Source organism: Cyprinus carpio, chromosome B2 (genome assembly GCF_018340385.1).
Source record: "Cyprinus carpio isolate SPL01 chromosome B2, ASM1834038v1, whole genome shotgun sequence".
NCBI classification, from domain to species: Eukaryota; Metazoa; Chordata; class Actinopteri; order Cypriniformes; family Cyprinidae; genus Cyprinus; species Cyprinus carpio.
Window position 1 is genome coordinate 9,914,937 of NC_056598.1, and position 19,519 is coordinate 9,934,455.

The window sequence follows — 19,519 nt, forward strand, 5'->3', positions numbered from 1 at the left end:
CAGCGTTATTATCGTGTTGGAAATATCCCCTACATCAAACCCAACCCTAAACCTATCCGATAGTGTTAACAAATGCAAAACTGGTATAAAATGGATTTGTTGATGCAACAGTGCCATTTGAACTTCCTCATATGCAGTTTTGAACTGTTTTGTGAAACCGTAATTTCACGGGATTTTTACCCGAGCCCTTTACCTATATAAAAGCCCATACATATGAAGCTGGATATGTGACAACAACATTCAAAAGTATCAGTTTTCAAATGTTGCAGCATGTTAAAAAAGTTTTGAATTCATGACATGATATTCCTTAAGTAATTGTGTGAAATTAGGCTTTATTAATCAAAACTGTGGACCTGTAAATCATACTTTGTGTGAAAAGGAATAAAAGTTGTCAGAGTTTTACTGCCCGTAGTGTTTATTTCAACTGGAAACTGCAGCGATTCGTATGTATAGGTATGTTTTTTCAGTTTTGCAGAAATGTATTTAGAGGCATATATTTCCAAAGAGCCTATGTTAACTTTTTGGAACTATTTTTTGTCAGAGCATAAAACAAATTAACTGACAATGTTGCGTCTAAAATGTAAGCTACTCAACATTAATGTCTGTATAATTTCAAAAACACTCCAAATATAGTTTTATACTTAAATAATAGTCCATTTTCAGTGCATCACAGGATGATTAGCTCATTCTCTCATTTAAAAAAAATACTTCAGTAAAGTCTAGTACCTTCATGCTTCAAACCCAAGTTTATTTTGCTGTGATTTATATCAGAGCCAGCTGCTTTGGTTAAGTTTTTTTCTCTCTCTCTCTCTCGAAGACTTAAAAACTGTACAGAAAAAAATTAATATGAGAAATTCTTCTGGAGCCAAGGCCGCTGAAAAAAGTAGGCAGTCATTCAGTACACTTATTGATGCAAAGCTCAGAATTTTTCCATATATAACTGTCTTTAAAGGATTCAGCTATAAAATATGAATCTTTTAAAATCATAAAAGCATTTATAAATGGCATAGACAAAAAATTACCTAAACCCAAAAAGACATGACTCACTATCCAGAAGATGATGTGCATGAAATCACATTTAATGTCATTGGCTAAATCTCACTTTGAGTTTCATGGCTTTGTATAATTGCCACTAATTGTTCACATGAAAACTGTGAGGGCCATTTTGTACTGCACCAAACAATTCCAGCCATATTACTCATGTTTCAATAGCGGAGTAGATAAATAGCAAGAATGCTTTAGAAAATAAAATACTTTCCAAGTTCCCATGTCCTTTTTTTGACATACAAGAGCATTAAACAGTCCAAATCAAATGTACAAAAACAGCAGCCATCTCAAGAGACTACAACATTGTGTAGATTTTTAATAGCTTCTTCCATGCATGGTCATACTCTTATTGAAAAAAAAAGTTTATCTTCACAATCTTCACAAATGTAATCATTCATTTCAGAAATGTGAATTTTGGCTGACATCACCAAGCCGTAATATTTTTCAACTCCTCCACCTACCTACTCCCATCCATTTGCCTGAGAAATCACTTTTTATGACCCAATCAGTCTCTGATGGGTAAAGTCATACTGTGGGATTTTTTTAATATCTTGTTTTTCGGAAAATAAGTGAAATAGGTGCGCGAACCCACACATTAACCCAACTCAACAATGCGTGAAAATGTACATGCAGATTTTCCGTCAAAAACAGAGGAGAGGTTCAAAATGCCAAAGCACAAAACAGCATAAAAATGATACAGCAGTAGACGGAATGCTAAAAAGAGGGACTGTAACATTCCTTGTAAAGGAAAAAGAAAAAAAAAATTCAAGACTTGAACAAATCCTGCCTGACCAGTTCACCTTGCTGTGTAACTAAATTAAATTACTCTATGGGAGTCTAGGACCTGCTGACCAAAACATTTCCTCCAGATAGTTGGAAGTGACACTTTCTCCGGAGAGACTGCCACGGCAGGTGGTGGTTTACCACAGTCTCTCTAGTACTGTAGAAAGATTCCCTGCAGAACTTGTAGATGCTGTTACCTGCTTCTCTGAGATGAGCCAGAGCTTATTCTCCCAAAATCTTTATATTCTACAAAACCTTTCTCACCATTTAACAAAAAGTGCTGCAGGTGTATTATTGTCCTAGACATATTCTGCATGATGGGCTCTAAAAGTCTGAGATTTTCTCAGATCAAAAAAAAAAAAAGTTTTCACTCAGACTTTTGTAACCTACTGTAATTTTAAAAGAAATAATTCAGCCAAAAATTAAATTTTGCTGAATTGCTCAAGCCATCCAAGTAAATTTCTTCATGGGAACAAATTTGGAGAAATTTAGCATTCCATCACTTGCTCACCACTGGATCCTCTGCAGTGAATGGGTGCCGTCAGAATGAGAGTCCAAACAGCTGATAAAAACATCACAATAATCCACACCACTCCAGTCCATTGGTTAGTTAAAAAAATGTTGAGTTTGTAGTTGTAGTTAATCAATCCATCATTAGGCATTTTGTCTTTAAAGGGGTCATATGACATTGCTAAAAAGAACATTATTTTGTGTAATGAAATGTTTTTATGTGGTTTAAGGTTAAAAAAAAAACATTATTTTCCACATAATGTACATTATTGTTTCTCCTCTATGCCCCGCCTTTCTGAAGCGCGTCAATTTTTAAAAAGCTCATCGTTCTGATTGGTCAGCTATCCAGTGCATTGTGATTGGCCGAATGCCTCAAGCGTGTGACGGAAATGTTACGCCCCTTACCATACTGTGATGCCGTCTCCCGGCACGACGAGACAAAACCAATAAAGTTATTACAAACGAGGCATTTGTTGCATCCAGTGGGGACATAATAACTGATTATAATGACTTATACTGTCTTTTTAGGCGTTGTGTATTGCGCTGTGTAAACATAAAAACATGTCTTCATTTGTGATCAGAGAAACGACAAACAACAAGCCATACTCTACACTGCTCAAAACTCACGTTTGAATCGTCAGTGGCAAATTCTTTAAATATGAAAACATTCTTATAGGCTCTGAGTCAGAAGCGCCAGACTGTCCTTGCAAAGTTGGAACTACCCCACTTTATAGAAACAGCCACCGGCATTGTAGGCTACTTTTTTAGGAAAAAGTCCTCGTTCTCCATAAAATGCACTGCACGCATCTGAATATTAGGGTTGAACTGTTCTGGAATAGTGTTGTAAATTCAACTTAACCAATGATTTCTAGTCGTGTCCTCTTTTGGAAGGCTAAACCAAATAGTTTCACTTTCACAACAAAACACACAGCGTCTCCACGACATGGCGGCAGCAGCAACTTTAAAACAGTGAGAATCAAAGTCACGCCTTCTTTCTTTGCATGAACATTTGGGCAGCATTATGCAGATCTTGCCACATCGTGATGTAGACATGTGGAGGCGTGTTAGAATGAGCAGTTTTAGGGGGGTGTGGTTGGCTCTTAACTTTTATAAAGAATATATCTTTGGATTTGAGACTTTAGTCTTTGCAACTTTACAGATCTTCTTTATGCACCAAGAGCTTGTAACACTCCAAAGAGAAAGGAAAAATTTAAATCACATCATATAACCCCTTTAAATCAAATGCATAATCCATAATAACACTTCATCAAATGAAAAGTCCATTCCCTGTTGTCCTCTCAAATCAAAATTCACAAACATATTTGTTTAGAACTTTTTTGTACTGTTTTTCCTTATAAACTGAGCTTGAGCTGTGCATACTGTATCTATCTCCATACAATGGTAAAAAGCAATATTAATTATAGAGGAACCATGTTTTAGCCAGAAGCAAAGGTCTAAAGCTAAAAATTGTCTTTGTGATGGATTTATTACAAACATGCAGTATTTTGCTTGACAAGACATTAACTGATGGACGGAAGTCACGTTACTTAAATTTTGACTAACTTCTTGGGCACCAAATCTACAAAGAAATCTCAGACTTTATTGGTTAAAATAATTACCTTAGACCTTAGATTAATTTCCCAGCACTGACTGAAGGAGGTTTGTACTTTCTACATAAAAAACTACAAGGCAGGAAAGCAATTCTAGAAAGGAAACTAAAGCACTGCATACCAATGTAGAACAACTCACTCAGAAGCTGCATGAAACTGCATACAGTTCTGTACATATGGTAGGAACATAAAGTTTAATTCATATTGACCTACTTGCATTAACGGAAATAGCAAACACAATTTCAGAAGTGAAATGACTGACAATGCATGTCAAGTTTTCTGTTAAGTAGTTTGTGCATTAAGGGAAAGCACAGGCCTCTCAGCAGACTACAGTAAGTGTGCTTCTGTAGCCCATTACTCTGAGTGGCTAAAAGCTAAATGGATGCTCTGATGCATTAAAATTGTTGACTCGCTGATACTTACAATATGGTACACGGTGTTTATTTTGCTGATTACTCTGATTTTATATTAGATAAATGTGTGATAGAGAGGTATTAATTTTGACTAGCGTAACTGGGTGAGCTTTTCTAGTATATGTTTACACAATGTACAGTACTATAATAGCATTAAGCACAGTGCTGTAAATCCACAGGCATCCAAATAAAATTAATTGTTAATTTAAACTTATTTTTAAGAAACAAAGCTCAGAATTAGCAAATTACATTTAAACTTTAGTCTAAGACAAACAAGATGATTGTTAAAAGCAATGAATAAAAATAGCGCTGAATGTTAAAGTTCACATGAAATCAAAATTGTGGTTTTGATCACACTTTATTTTAAGGTCCTCGCTAAATTCTCACTATTAACAAACCGTTAACTATGACTTTTGCCTCAATAAACTCCTAATTTGCTGCTTATTAATAGTTAGTAAGGTAGTTGTTAAAGGGTTTGTTCACCCAAAAATGAAAATTAGTCCATGTTTTACTCACCCTCGTGTATTTGTATTTATTTTTTTTGGTGAATGTTTTAAGAGTTATATAAAAATTATCCTAACTCTTCCCAGCTTTAGAATAGCAGTAGGCAAGTGTTTTTGTTCAACAGTCCAAAAGTAGTTAAATAAAGCGCTTCCATCCATATTAAAATGTGCATCATACAGCTTTGAGGGTGAATAAAGGCCTCCTGTAGTGAATCCATGCATTTTTGTAAGAAAATTGTCCATATTTAAAACGATATAAATGCCTTTTTCTCACTTCTCCTAACTGTCGTAGGCAGAAGTCATTCTGGCGGATGATGTAAGACGTACTATAAGTGTAGCGCACACAGCGGTGATACAGGACGAAAGCAGAAGCACGGAGAGAGTGCAAAACAAAATGCCAGTCATGAATTAGAAGCACAATACAAAGATTTATAAAGAAAAATGTCAGAGGATTTCGATATATACCAAAGGGGAGACTTGTTTTCCTTCTTAAAGTAAAGAAAACTTTGCTTTCTTTGCTCCTGTGCAAAACAAACACCTGCCTACTCCCATTATAACACCTGGAACAGCCAGGACAAAAAAACTCTGATTAGATTCGACTGAAAGAGTAAAAAAGTCATATACTTACAGGATGCCATGAGGGTGAGTAAAACATGGTGTAATTTTCATTTTTGGGTGAACTAACCCTTTTAAATTTATGTATTGGGTAGGATTAGGGATGTAGGCATGCTAATAAGCAACTAGTTAATAGCTATAATTGGTTCCTATATTTAAGTGTTATCGAGTTTTTTGTTTGTTTGTTTTTTTGGCTTTTAGTATGAATATGTTAGCCTTAAGGTTATCTATAAGCTAGTGTGCTCAAAAACAATGACAAAATTCACATTTAGAAGATATAAGCATTAAAAACATACAGTTATTCTGGCCAATTAAATTAATCTGAAGCATCATGCCCCTAGACTATAAACAGACACTGAAGCTGTGGTTGAAATCGGTCACTTGTTCTCTGAATTACTATATTTTTTACATATGTACATACTATATTTTTATAACAGCACTTTTAGAAAACTACAGATCGGTATCCCTTCTTGCATTCATTGTAAAGACACTTGAGTGAGTTGTGTTCAAACAACTCTCTATGTTTCTTGCACAGAACAACCTCCTGGACAACAACCAATCTGGATTCAAAAGTGGACACTCAACTGAGACTGCCCTGCTCTCGGTTACTGAAGCCCTGTGACTGGCAAGAGCAACTTCCAAATCCTCAGAACTCATCTTGCTGGATCTGTCTGCTGCTTTTGTCACAGTTAACCACCAGATCCTCCTCTCCACCCTCATAAAGATGGGCATCTCATGAAGTTCAAGTCTTACCTCTCAGGTAGGTCTTTCAGGGTGTCTTGGAACGGTGAGGTTTCAAAGTCACAACTTGTTGCTACTGGGGTTCCTCAAGGCTCAGTGCTTGGACCACTTCTCTTCTCCATCTACATGTCATCTTTAGGAACTGTCATTCAGATACTGATACTTCTCATTCTAGCCAGATGATCCAATAGTAGCTTTTCACATAGTTTCACATAGTTCGTCAACTATGACTCCTTCCAGGACAGCCAGGAACCTTGGAGTTGTGATTGATGATCAGTTAAGCTTCACAGACCATATTGCATCAACAGCCCAGTCCTGCAGATTTGCCTTATACAACATTAGGAAGATTTTCCTTGTCCAAGCTCGTTCTCTCCAGACTGGACTATTGTTATGTTCTGTTGGCGGGCCTTCCCGCATGTACTATCAAGCCTCTGCAACTGATTCAAAATGCAGCAGCGAGAGTGGTCTTCAACGAGCCAAAGAAAGCTCACATCACACCTCTTTTCATCAGCTGGCACTGGCTGCCAATAACCGCTCGCATCAAATATAAGGTACTGATGTTTGCCTACAAGGCAACCACTGGCGCTGCACCAATATACCTAAACTCGCTAGTTCAGACCTACGCATCCTCCAGGCTTGCGTTCTGCAAGTGAACGACACCTCGTGGTGCCATTCCAAAGAGGCACAAAATCACTCCCACTGACCTTTTCCTGGACTGTTTCCTGCTGGTGGAATGACCTACCGATCTCAAGCCAAGCAGGTGAGTCTTCTTTTCAATAAACATCTAAAGACACATCTTTTTTGCCATCACCTGACCACTTAATACTAGCACTTACGTATTCTATTTATTCTATTCTATTCTATTCTATTCTATTCTATTCTATTATCTCATTTATTAAAAAAAAAATGCTTTGCTATGTGCACTGTGCTAGACTAAATGAGACTTGTCACATCACTTATATATTGTTGCTCTCTCGGTCTGATTGCTTCTATTTTGGAAGTGGCTTTTTTGATAAAAGCGTCTGCTAAATGATTAAATGTAAATGTAAATATTTTATATGGTGAAAGGCACATAGTGCACTATATAGGGTATAGGAAATGATGGAATGAGAAAAACGGTCAGACAAACTCAGTTTTAGAAACAGCACTGACCCAGTGGACCTTTAAAGAAAATATCCAAGTTCAGTAAACAACAAGAAAATGAACCTTGCAATATTGAATGATTTGATTCTGCTGCTGTAACATTGTTTAATTCTTGATTCTGACTCAAAAGTTCCAAGATATAACTGCAATGTAAACTAGTTCCTGTTTTGTTGATTATCACTTAGCAAATCATTATATTCTAAGGATTGTAATAAGCTTTAAAATTAACTGATCTTCAAAGAGCAGCTAAGCCTCCCATAACAAAAAACAAAAGAATATTCGAGCATATATATGAAGTTACAAAGAATGTGCACTTTTAATATCAGTGGAAACAGCAGTTTGCATCCTTGCCATATTGCGATTTCAAGTTACACATTCATTTTCAATAATTCATAGGATGTTTATTAATTATTCCTTACTAATGGCAAATCACAAATGCACTTTCAATTGAACAGTAGCTCACTCAAGATATCTTGATAACATCACAATGTGAGTATTTAAAAATGTGAGGAAATACAGCATAAGCATTATGATATTATTAGAGGATAAGTGCAACCTCTACCTCCCAGACTGCGATTTGTTTAGCTTAAAGCAAGCAAGCATACAAACAAACAAACAAACAAATAAATAAATAAATGAACAGTAGATTAATACATTTAAAAAGAAATAAAATAATATATAAAGTGCAATCTCCTGGACGGCAAATATATTGCAGATAGGCTAAGAAATAGAAATGAACTGAATTCAAAATATACTCTCTGAAAACAAGCCTTAATATCTTATGCAGTTTGCTTCTTAATTAAATTTATCTTGTTTTAAGGATGGCTGGTTATTTTTACGGAAAAGATTAATAAAAAAAATACTATACTGCAGTGCAGTGTACAGTGGTAATGAATAATGCATTTGTATTCAAAAGGTTCAGCCACCTTCAGGACAAGAGTCATGTGTAGAAAACGTTACCGCAGTCCATTATTAAATTACAGCTATTACTAATTGCAAATTCACAGACCAAAATGATTGGAAAATATGTAGTGAAAATGTATACAATTACAGTAAAATTATTAGTGTTGGAATCTTTGAAAATGAACTACAGTACAGTACTTTGTCAGGCGTTAATAAGAGTTTAATCTTCGTTTTCTTTGATTTAATATAAACTCAGTTCTATTATAAGATTGGTACGCTAGAGAGTCCAATCCAAAGAAACGATAGAGAGGTTTTGTAATCCTAACTAACTTGAGAGAAACCTTTTAGAGCACAACAGTTATCTGACATCTCAGACACCTTTCATGTATCATTTGCATTCAGGGATTTCTCTGCCTTTAGAGTTGCATTTCAAATGACATTTTCTGTTATACATTATCTATTATAAAACTATGTAATACTTCTAAAGAAGTAGGTAGCATATATAAAGTATGTAAATATGAAAAATTCAAGAAATTTTATGAGACATGAGCAAAGGAACATCAGCTGCAGTCACTGAACCACAAATAAACAATCAATCTGTGGTACAACATGTAACAAGAGAAGCTAAAATTATGAAGATGAATAATATGGTCAAGATAATAAAATGGTAGTTACATATAGTTAATGTGATCAATGCACGTCTCACTTGGAAACACACTAAACAAATGGTATACAAAACAAAACAGTAACTTTTTTCAGATTTTTTTTTGTTCAACACTACCAAAGTTCATGCATGTTCAAGAAAAACAAAAAAAAAAACTTACAATATATAGTCTCTGTATTCTGGACAGCTTCCTGGTCTTCATGCTGAGATGCTGTCGGTGGACAGCAGCTTGTCTGAGGAAGTGTGTGGGAGAAATGCGGCCCAGGTCACGGGCTGAAGATCGTTTAATGGTGACGACACACCCCAGCTTTAAGTGCACCTGATCCGGATCCCAACCACACACTGAGACTCAGCACTAACCCTGCCAGCTACTCTCTTTAGAGGCTTCCCCAATGTCTGAGTGTGTGTGTTCGTCTCTGTCTGTGATCTGGGTTTCACTCTGGATAACTGAACGATGTGTTTGCACGAGCTCTATCACTGTCTGCTACTCTCTTTAGCTTTTTTTTCTGTGAGCAACAGACTGAAATTCATTTACTTCTGGGGCGCTGCGTGCCAAGACAAATGCTCTTTATTTGGGCAGTTTGGCAAGACTGCCCCAGCTTTTCGTTCCTCTCGTGAACTTGCAGGTAACTTTTTCGTAAGCCATTCCCTGTACTTTACCACACCATCTCCTTTCACTCAGGCTTTTATCTGTCTGCACCACAAAAACAGGACAAACGATCATGAAATCAGTATATTTACCCACTAGAAGCCAAAAATGTGGGTGGGATGATAATAGTGCTGTACAGAACAGGTCAAAATCATCAAATCACAAAATAAAATGCACCTCTATGACTAATAAACATTCACTTCTTATTATTTGGCTTAGTTTCATAAATAAAATATCCAGTATCTTTGATAGTACACTTTAGACATTCTACTAACTATAAGTAACTTTGCAACTACATTTCAACCTAGAGTCATCAGAGTATTAGTAAACTGGTTAACATCTGCTATCAGTTTATTTTAAAGGTCCTCCAACAGACATTCTACTGACTAAAACTTTACAAGTACATGTCAACTTATTCTACCAACACTAACCTAAAAGTTTACTACTGAGAGTTACTGTAGTAGAAATGTATTGTAGTAGGAATATGTTTATTTTTTTTTAAGTTGACAGGGACATTGTACATTAATAAAACATTCCTGTCAATGTACCAGAATTAGCCAAGGGCTATTTTTCCTCTGTAGTCCCTAGTCAAGATGTTACAAGTCACCCTAAAAGAAAATTTAATTAAAAATACATACTAGAAAATGTAATAATTACATAGTACAAATCATACAGTAGTCTATTAAAAACAATAGGATCAAATAAAGACAATGCAAACAACATACAAACAATAATAAGAAAATAACATTCTAGTGTTGACAAATCTGAGTACTAATTAACCAATTCTTCAATTGAACCCTAAATAAAGCATATGTGTCTAGATCGCTTATTTGTCGGAATAGTATTCCATTCTTGTGCAGCTTTGACAGAAAAAGCAGACTAACTAAAAATACTTTGTCTAAGCAGTATGTTTAATTAATAAGAGTTAGCTGACATGTATAGATGCAAAATTACTTATAGTTAGTAGTAGTAGTATGTCTAAAGTGGAATATTTAATAAAAAAATAAAAAATAAAAAAAGTAACCTAATATGCTTCTGGAATTTTACTGCTAATCTGTTCCAGTACAAAAACGTTCAATTTTACTAGCGAGCGAACATCTATAAATATAATTTTTTACACGCTAGACTTGCAAAATTTTAGCAATGGTGGTAATATGACGTCACACTCATGTTTTTTTTTTTTAAACATAATATACACATATATAATAAACATATATCCAAAATGTAAAAATACTGAATCTTGCACTTTCTTTCAATGCTACAAACCTGCAGCTTTAAATTGTTTCTTGTGACATTCAGCCAAGTATGGTGACCCATACTCAGAATTAGTGCTCTGCATTTAACCCATCCGAAGTGCACACACACAGAGCAGTGAACACACACACACACTGTGAACACCACACCCGGAGCAGTGGGCAGCCATTTTTTTTTATGCTGCGGCGCCCGGGGAGCAGTTGGGGGTTCGATGCCTTGCTCAAGGGCACCTAAGTCGTGGTATTGAAGGTATTGGGTTTTGATGACTTGCAGTTCATCTAAGAGGTCTCAACGTGACGCATCAATTTTTTGTTGGTAACATATTTATATGATACAAATTTGCAGTTCACTAAACTTGAATTTTGGAACGCAGCGAATTTTTTTTAGCATTTTGTGTTTACCCTTAACAGCCATGAAACCTTTCAGTCTGCAAAGATAAAGTCTTTTTAGCCGTTTCATTAATTAAACATATATTTAGACCAAGATGGAGGCGCGTACACATCGCGAGGCTCAGTATCTCTCCAGTTTTTGCAATTTTGCAGGAGTTCACTTCCACCATTATAACTGCAGTCTATATTCTACCGGATGCTAATAACAAGCTTGCTTTGAGCGAACTTCACGCGGCCATTAATAAACAACAGACTGCTCACCAGGAGGCTGATTTTATTGTCGTGGGTGATTTTAATCACTCCAAATTAAAGACAGTGCTCCCCGAATTCCATCAGCATGTTTCCTGCCACACCAGAGGAGACAAAACTTTGGATCATGTTTACACAAACACTGATGGAGCTTACATCGCAACCCCCCCTCCCCCACCTCGGACAGTCTGATCACCTTTCTTTGTTTCTCATCTCTAATTATTCACCCCTCATCAACCGTGTGAAGCCATCAGTGAGGACCATCAGTGTGGCCAACTGGAGTAGACTCTTTACTTCAGGACAGATTTCAATACACGGACTGGAGTATGTTTGCTTCTCAGGCTGCCTGTGGCTCTCACACGGACATTGACATTGATATCTATACCTCCTCTGTACTGGATTACATCAACACCACCATTGACAGTGTTACAACAGAAAAACAGATCACAACATACCCTAATCAGAAGCCAAGGATGAACAAGGAGGTGCGACTCCTGCTAAAAGCCCGGAACACTGCCTTCAGGTCAGATGACGCTCAGGCCTACAGCAAATCCAGGGCAAGCCTGAAGAGGGGCATCAAAAAGGCCAAGTACTGCTACAAGCTGAAGGTAGAGGAACCTGGTTTGACCTGTTCCTCATACAAATGCTTGCAAAGAATATAGTATAGTGCAGGAGTTGTATGGACTACTTTCACAATTTGTTGTCTTTTTAGAGCTTGACAGTATAAATCTCCATCCAATTTCCTTGCAAGGAAAACAGAAGCTCTGACATTCTATCTCTCTGTGTTTCCTGGAGGAATGAACATAATACACAACTGAAAGATAAGAATTTTTAGATGAACTATCCCTTTGAAACTTTAAGATGTATACAGGCCTGTCTGTTCGTCTGCATGTGTAAGTGTATATGGTATATACCTGCTAATGTAAAACTAATTGACCTTTCTCATGTACCATCAAGTTGACTCGTGAAACCCCTGCTGAGTGGATCAGGGACACATGAGAACAGTATCGGCCTTCATCAGGTCAACGGTGTCCAGACTCTGACAGCCACAGATCAACACTCACAAACACACACACACACACACACACACGCTTAGTGTGTCAGGGAAACTTGTTCAAACTGTTTCACCAGCATCAGCACCAAACCACTTACCAATCCATTAGGCTTCATTTACACTTCAGCATGTATCAGCACATCTAAACGCACTGATAAGCTCCTGCTAACCCCTTGACTTCAGCTGGTGAGTTCTGCTAATGCAGATGCCACAAATTCATTGCAGTTGAAAGAGAAGAGTTTACTCACAGGCATTAGTGCACTGCATGAGCCGAAGGTGAGAGCTACTCCATGATGATGGAGAACTTAAAACCGGATGAAATGTGTTGTTTTGCTATTTTATTTAGGAAGAAGTGAGCTGAGTATGTGAGCTAAAAATTTATCTCCTTCAATGCAAATCTATATTATTTTTTTTCATCAGTTTAAGCGTATACAAGGTGAAAACGGTATATCTGATCACTTAGAAAATTAATAGCACATCTCTGCTCAACAAACTGCATTTTACAAAAAAATTCAGTCAAGACATGAAAATGAATTTTATGACTGAGTATTGAGTATGCAAAAAAAATGGTGAATCTTTTTTTTTACCAATACATTGAAACAAACTATCTCTGAAAGCACAGACTCACAGTAAAGAAACTTGACTTCCCATCACTATCATTCTTGTCTGTAGCACAAACAGTGTTCAAGTTATAATACAGTCACCTAACAACTACTGTATAGTAAAACAAATTCAGAGCTAGAGATTCATTGCTCGTTCTCAGAACAAGCAATAGAAAAGCAATTTCTGTTTTTATAAAAGTGATAATGCGAAAAGTATGTAAGTAAGTAAGAAATAAACATAGATTGCCCCAAGGCCCACTTTTGCGTAGAACCACTTTCTAACATCACAGACTCAGGATCTGCTGTTTGTTCAAAAGATGTGTCCAAATCACTGCTATAGAACTAGCAACGCCAGTGTTGAATCTTTTCCAAGAAATGAACACGACTATGTGACAATGCAATAAAACAATACTTCAATAAACCCAAAGTACATATTGAGTAAATTTTTAGCACATTTTAGTCACAGTATTGCCAGTAACCATCTTTTGGACTATTGCACCAACAAAACATGGTATGGTGTTTTGTTCCATTTCAATGAATCAGTGTTTTTGAACAAACTGTTGAGTGAATGATTCAATAGATACACGCAAACAGATGAACATCAATGAACAACATAAATAATGCTGTTTCTTCCTATTGAATCAATGTTTTTGAACAAACTAACTGAGTGAATGATTCAATGACTGATTCATATTAAAAGTGGGACTTACTCACTTATTTGAATATAGCAGCCGTATCACCCTGTAGCCTAGTGGTTCTCAAATGCGGCCCACCATGCTGAACACAATTAAATTTTAAATTTTCAGTTTTACAATTCATTTTAGTATTTACATTAATTAAAAGATTTACTAAACCAATATAAGCTATAATGATTTTGTTATGTAAAATCATTTTGTTTTTCATATACAGAATTATTTTCAGACATGAGCAGACCTGTACTCACGTAATTAACGTTAAGCATTTAACGAACACTTACAAGTGAGTGCTTTGGCAGAATTCAATTCAAATAGTCATCAGCAGCCATTAGTTTGGTAAAATTGAGCACCAGAATGGTCAAATTCATTATTAAGGGAGAAAAACAAAATGTGGAAAATGCCAGCGAAGGAAGACATACAAACAAGAAGTGTTGCGGTATCAGCAGTGAAGGTAGGAGAGACTTTCGGTTTGCCCCGCCACTCACTTCAAAATGTTCAGGCCAAAGCAAACACCCATACTATGCAGCAAACATCCTTAATTATCCTCAGATAATTAAATTTGAAATGTTTTCCATATTTGGATCAACATAGGCTACATTTGTGAATGCACATTTTCTGCAATGTCATGCGTCTTACAGACTGAAATTTACAATTGCAACTTCATTGTGCTATTACTCATTTCAAGCTGAATTTCACAAAATTGGTCAGCTTCCGACAGCATCAGGTGTTTTATTAATGGTGAGTAGAATTATTTATTTATTTATTTATTTCAATGAATGTAATCGATTATATATCATAATATTTAGGCTATAATATTATAAATCTGGTTGGTTTGTATTGGTGACGTAATATGTAAATGATGTGCGTGTGGCTCGTGAGACTTGCAATTGGACCATAGTGTGGGCCAGTTGAAAAAAAGGTTGAGAACCACTGCTGCAGCCCAAGACTGGTTGCCCACTGAAGCTTAGCAGGGTTGAGCTGGTCAGTACCTGGATGGGAGACCTCCTGGGAAAACTAGGTTGCTGCTGGAAGAGGTGTTAGTGAGGCCAGCAGGGGGTGCTCACCCTGTGGTCTGTGTGGGTCCTAGTGCCCCAGTGTAGTGATGGGGACACTATACTGACAACAAGCACCATCCTTTGGATGAGATGTTAAACCGAGGTCCTGACTCTCTGTGGTCATTAAAAATCCCAGGATGTCTTTCGAAAAGAGTAGAGGTGTGACCTCTGCATCCTGGGCAAAATTGCCCATTGGCCTCTGACCATCATGGCCTTGTGGCGAGAGAAGCACATGACAGACACAGTGGGTGTGGCGTCAAGCCTCGGAGAGGCTTTTATTAACAGAAAGATAACCAAAAGAGTAAATAAAATTGTCCAAAGGGGAAGAGTGTCCAAAATAAACAGGGAATCTGGTGTCCTCGTCGTGCTGCGGGGTATGTGAAGGGCAGGTAGTGTTCAGAAAGGAAGGGTCCAGGTATGGGGCGGAGTCCGGCGGCCGCACACACTCCCCTCTTGGGTCCGGGGCGCGAGGGGTGGCAGCTTCTTCCAGCGGCTGCATCCATCTCACTGGCCGCAGCACTTGAAGGGACTAGATGGCCCAGCATCCTGGCCTGACGGCCGTGTAACGGGTGCGGTTCTCGTCTCTGGCGGCGCAGGAGTCCCTCTACGCACCCTTCCTGGACCCACGAGGACACCAGCGTGCATGCACGGGGAAGAGACCGGTCTCCCGAGGAGAGGTGTGTTCTGCATTTAAACAGCGGCTGTGATGGGGCTCCATTTGCGTCAGGTGTGCCCCATCACACGTCGCCAGCCATGGCTCTTTCAGCACCCCTCCTCTCTCACGCACCCACTCCTGTCGGAAGCCTGGCAAAGGGCGGCGATTAAGGGACGGGGTGACGAAGATAATTAGGGGGGAGGCAGCCGACTAGTCACAGCCTCCTAACAGTCCCCATATCTGCTGACTGACTTCATCACTCTGTCTCCTCTCCACCAATAAGCTGGTGTGTGGTGGGTGTTGTGGCGCACTATGGCTGCCGTTACTATACACTGGTGGTGGATGAGGAGATACCCCCTAACAATGTAAAGTGCTTTGAGTGCCTAGAAAAGCGCCGTATAAATGTAATGAATTATTAATATTACTATTATTTCCACTAATGTAAAAATGTAACAGAAAGATTCACTCCCCACCACAAATGAACAGATTGAGTGAAACACACAAACAAGTGGAATCAGATCATCTACAGCGGAACTTTTTCCTGATGGATGATATAATGACATACAGCAGATGTCTTTGCGACATACAGGTCCTTCTCAAAAAATTAGCATATTGTGAAAAAGTTCATTATTTTCCATAATGTAATGATAAAAATTAAACTTTCATATATTTTAGATTCACTGCACACCAACTGAAATATTTCAGGTCTTTTATTGTTTTAATACTGATGATTTTGGCATACAGCTCATGAAAACCCAAAAAATCTCAAAAAATTAGCATATTTCATCCGACCAATAAAAGAAAAGTGTTTTTAATACAAAAAAAGTCAACCTTCAAATAATTATGTTCAGTTATGCACTCAATACTTGGTCGGGAATCCTTTTGCAGAAATGACTGCTTCAATGCGGCGTGGCATGGAGGCAATCAGCCTGTGGCACTGCTGAGGTGTTATGGAGGCCCAGGATGCTTCGATAGCGGCCTTAAGCTCATCCAGAGTGTTGGGTCTTGCGTCTCTCAACTTTCTCTTCACAATATCCCACAGATTCTCTATGGGGTTCAGGTCAGGAGAGTTGGCAGGCCAATTGAGCACAGTAATACCATGGTCAGTAAACCATTTACCAGTGGTTTTGGCACTGTGAGCAGGTGCCAGGCTCGTGCTGAAAAACGAAATCTTCATCTCCATAAAGCTTTTCAGCAGATGGAAGCATGAAGTGCTCCAAAATCTCCTGATAGCCAGCTGCATTGACCCTGCCCTTGATAAAAACACAGTGGACCAACACCAGCAGCTGACATGGCACCCCAGACCATCACTGACTGTGGGTACTTGACACTGGACTTCAGGCATTTTGGCATTTCCTTCTCCCCAGTCTTCCTCCAGACTCTGGCACCTTGATTTCCGAATGACATGCAAAATTTGCTTTCATCCGAAAAAAAGTACTTTGGACCACTGAGCAACAGTCCAGTGCTGCTTCTCTGTAGCCCAGGTCAGGCGCTTCTGCCGCTGTTTGTGGTTCAAAAGCACACGCCTGTGCACGGTGGCTCTGGATGTTTCTACTCCAGACTCAGTCCACTGCTTCCGCAGGTCCCCCAAGGTCTGGAATCGGTCCTTCTCCACAATCTTCCTCAGGGTCCGGTCACCTCTTCTCGTTGTGCAGCGTTTTTTTGCCACACTTTTTCCTTCCCACAGACTTCCCACTGAGGTGCCTTGATACAGCACTCTGGGAACAGCCTATTCGTTCAGAAATTTCTTTCTGTGTCTTACCCTCTCGCTTGAGGGTGTCAATGATGGCCTTCTGGACAGCAGTCAGGTCGGCAGTCTTACCCATGATTGCGGTTTTGAGTAATGAACCAGGCTGGGAGTTTTTTAAAAGCCTCAGGAATCTTTTGCAGGTGTTTAGAGTTAATTAGTTGATTCAGATGATTAGGTTAATAGCTCGTTTAGAGAACCTTTTCATGATATGCTAATTTTTCGAGATAGGAATTTTTGGTTTTCATGAGCTGTATGCCAAAATCATCAGTATTAAAACAATAAAAGACCTGAAATATTTCAGTTGGTGTGCAATGAATCTAAAATATATGAAAGTTAAATTTTTATCATTACATTATGGAAAATAATGAACTTTTTCACAATATGCTAATTTTTTGAGAAGGACCTGTATGTAAAATATATGACATTAACTTTTTCCTGAATCAGATGTTTTTACACAAATATGATGCTTCAAATAACATACGATGGTTTCCACGTGATGTACTTTGAGCAGAGTCTGTCTGAGGCAGGCGACAGTATGAGTGCTCACTGGAAGAAATCAAATTCAGATAACAATAATGATGTTTAATCTAAGCACTAAAACTTTTCTTAAATTCTAGATCTGCAGTTCTTCTTTAATTGAATTGTTTTTATTTACATAGTCTTCTGCTTATACTGCTTCTGGTTTATGACCAGAGGGTTGGAGATCAACTCCAATGCCATTTTGATGTTTTATTATCGTTTGCAACAGAGTAAATTTGCATCCATTCTCTTGGGGTTTCTTGGTTTATTGGTAAGCTGCTAATAATTAAGTGGTCTACTGATAAAGTGATCACATGTTTCTCATACTGACATGGGGACACATAAAAATGCACATCATCTAACATGAATAATCCTTAAATGCCATTTGTCTCTTGTAATGTGGATTTGCTTTCGCAGTGCCGGAAACATTGTCTTCTGTTCCAGACATGGCAACAACACAAACTGAACTCATCCAGACCTAAGCTACGTTCACTGTTAAACATTGTTCACAGGCTGGCATTATTCAGTATCCTAGGTTTGTGCAGGAAGTAAGCCTGGACTCATTTCAGGCAGTTCAGAATCATTTATTTTTATTATTATTATTTTGGGAGATAATAACTTGATAACATTCGTCATCTTGACTCAATTCGTCTTTAAACTTCAAAGACTTCTTACATTCACAAATAAATATATTACACACGACATGAAAGCCAATATCCGAAAGAGCAAAATAGGGCCACTTTAATTTCAAATAATGCATTATAGGATATTGCAATGCATCATTGGATTGTCTTCTCACAAAGGACACATGGAATGCTGCTTTAGTATTTAGCCATAAGAAGGTATTGTAGAAAGCAGCATAATTATGTTGTCAAACCTTTTGCAATACATACTGTAACAATAAAAATTTAATCACATACTGTATAACAAAATAAAAAATGAAATATACAGTTACAAATGTAAACTAGATCCAATATCTTTTACAGATGATAAGACACAACAGAATATACTTTTGATGAACTGTAAACTTATTTGTTGTCCTATTCTGCTCATAGTATTAAAATATACATAAATCTATATATATTTTTTGATGTTTTGACATTTTTGTAACCTTTTTAAGCATAATTTTAAGATATTCTCAATTTTAATATATCTCTGAAAAAGTCTTAATATCAATGGTTTTTGTAAAATAATGTTCAAAATATTTTTGCAGCTTTTTGTACTACTGTCTTTCATATAATGTTGCGCACTTTGATCTTTGAAACTTTAAGACTTTTTACATTCAGAAACAGCTATATTACACACTATATGACATGTCATATACAAAAAAGAATAATAAGGACACTTTTTAATATCAACTAATTTTTAATAACAAAATAAAATTTTGGAAATATCCACTGTGTGTGTATAAACTCTACTTCAACCTCAACTGATTTTAATTACACAAACTGCAGTTACACAATTTTTTAATTTTGCATCCTGTTTGCTTTAAATTTTTTGAATTTAGGAGGTATTTTCACTTCATTTCTGTATGATGCATAAGCCTGATTTTACACCAGCCCACATTATTGATCAGATTATTCTTTCAGATAAACATATCCGGTAAGATATTTCACACAGCCAGTAGCATATCAGCATAATCCATAACTCATTTCCATGAAATCATGTCTGATGATCACAGATAAGCTGTGCTGCACTCCGGAGAGTTGAAGTACT

The 19,519-nt window shown here is 37.4% G+C and overlaps 1 protein-coding gene across 3 annotated transcripts in view; it reads right to left on the reverse strand.

Moving 5' to 3' along the window:
- Positions 1-19,519, reverse strand: part of LOC109101962 (dipeptidyl aminopeptidase-like protein 6) — a 168,042-nt gene that overhangs the window by 79,965 nt on the left and 68,558 nt on the right. The window contains exon 1 of one of the 3 annotated variants that reach the window (XM_042717958.1): positions 9,093-9,149. The exons of the other annotated variants lie outside the window; for them this stretch is intronic. Coding sequence (XP_042573892.1) covers positions 9,093-9,134 — 42 coding nt within the window. The 5' untranslated portion in view covers positions 9,135-9,149. Of the gene's footprint in view, positions 1-9,092; positions 9,150-19,519 lie in introns of those variants that run through there. 3 annotated transcript variants of the gene reach the window in all.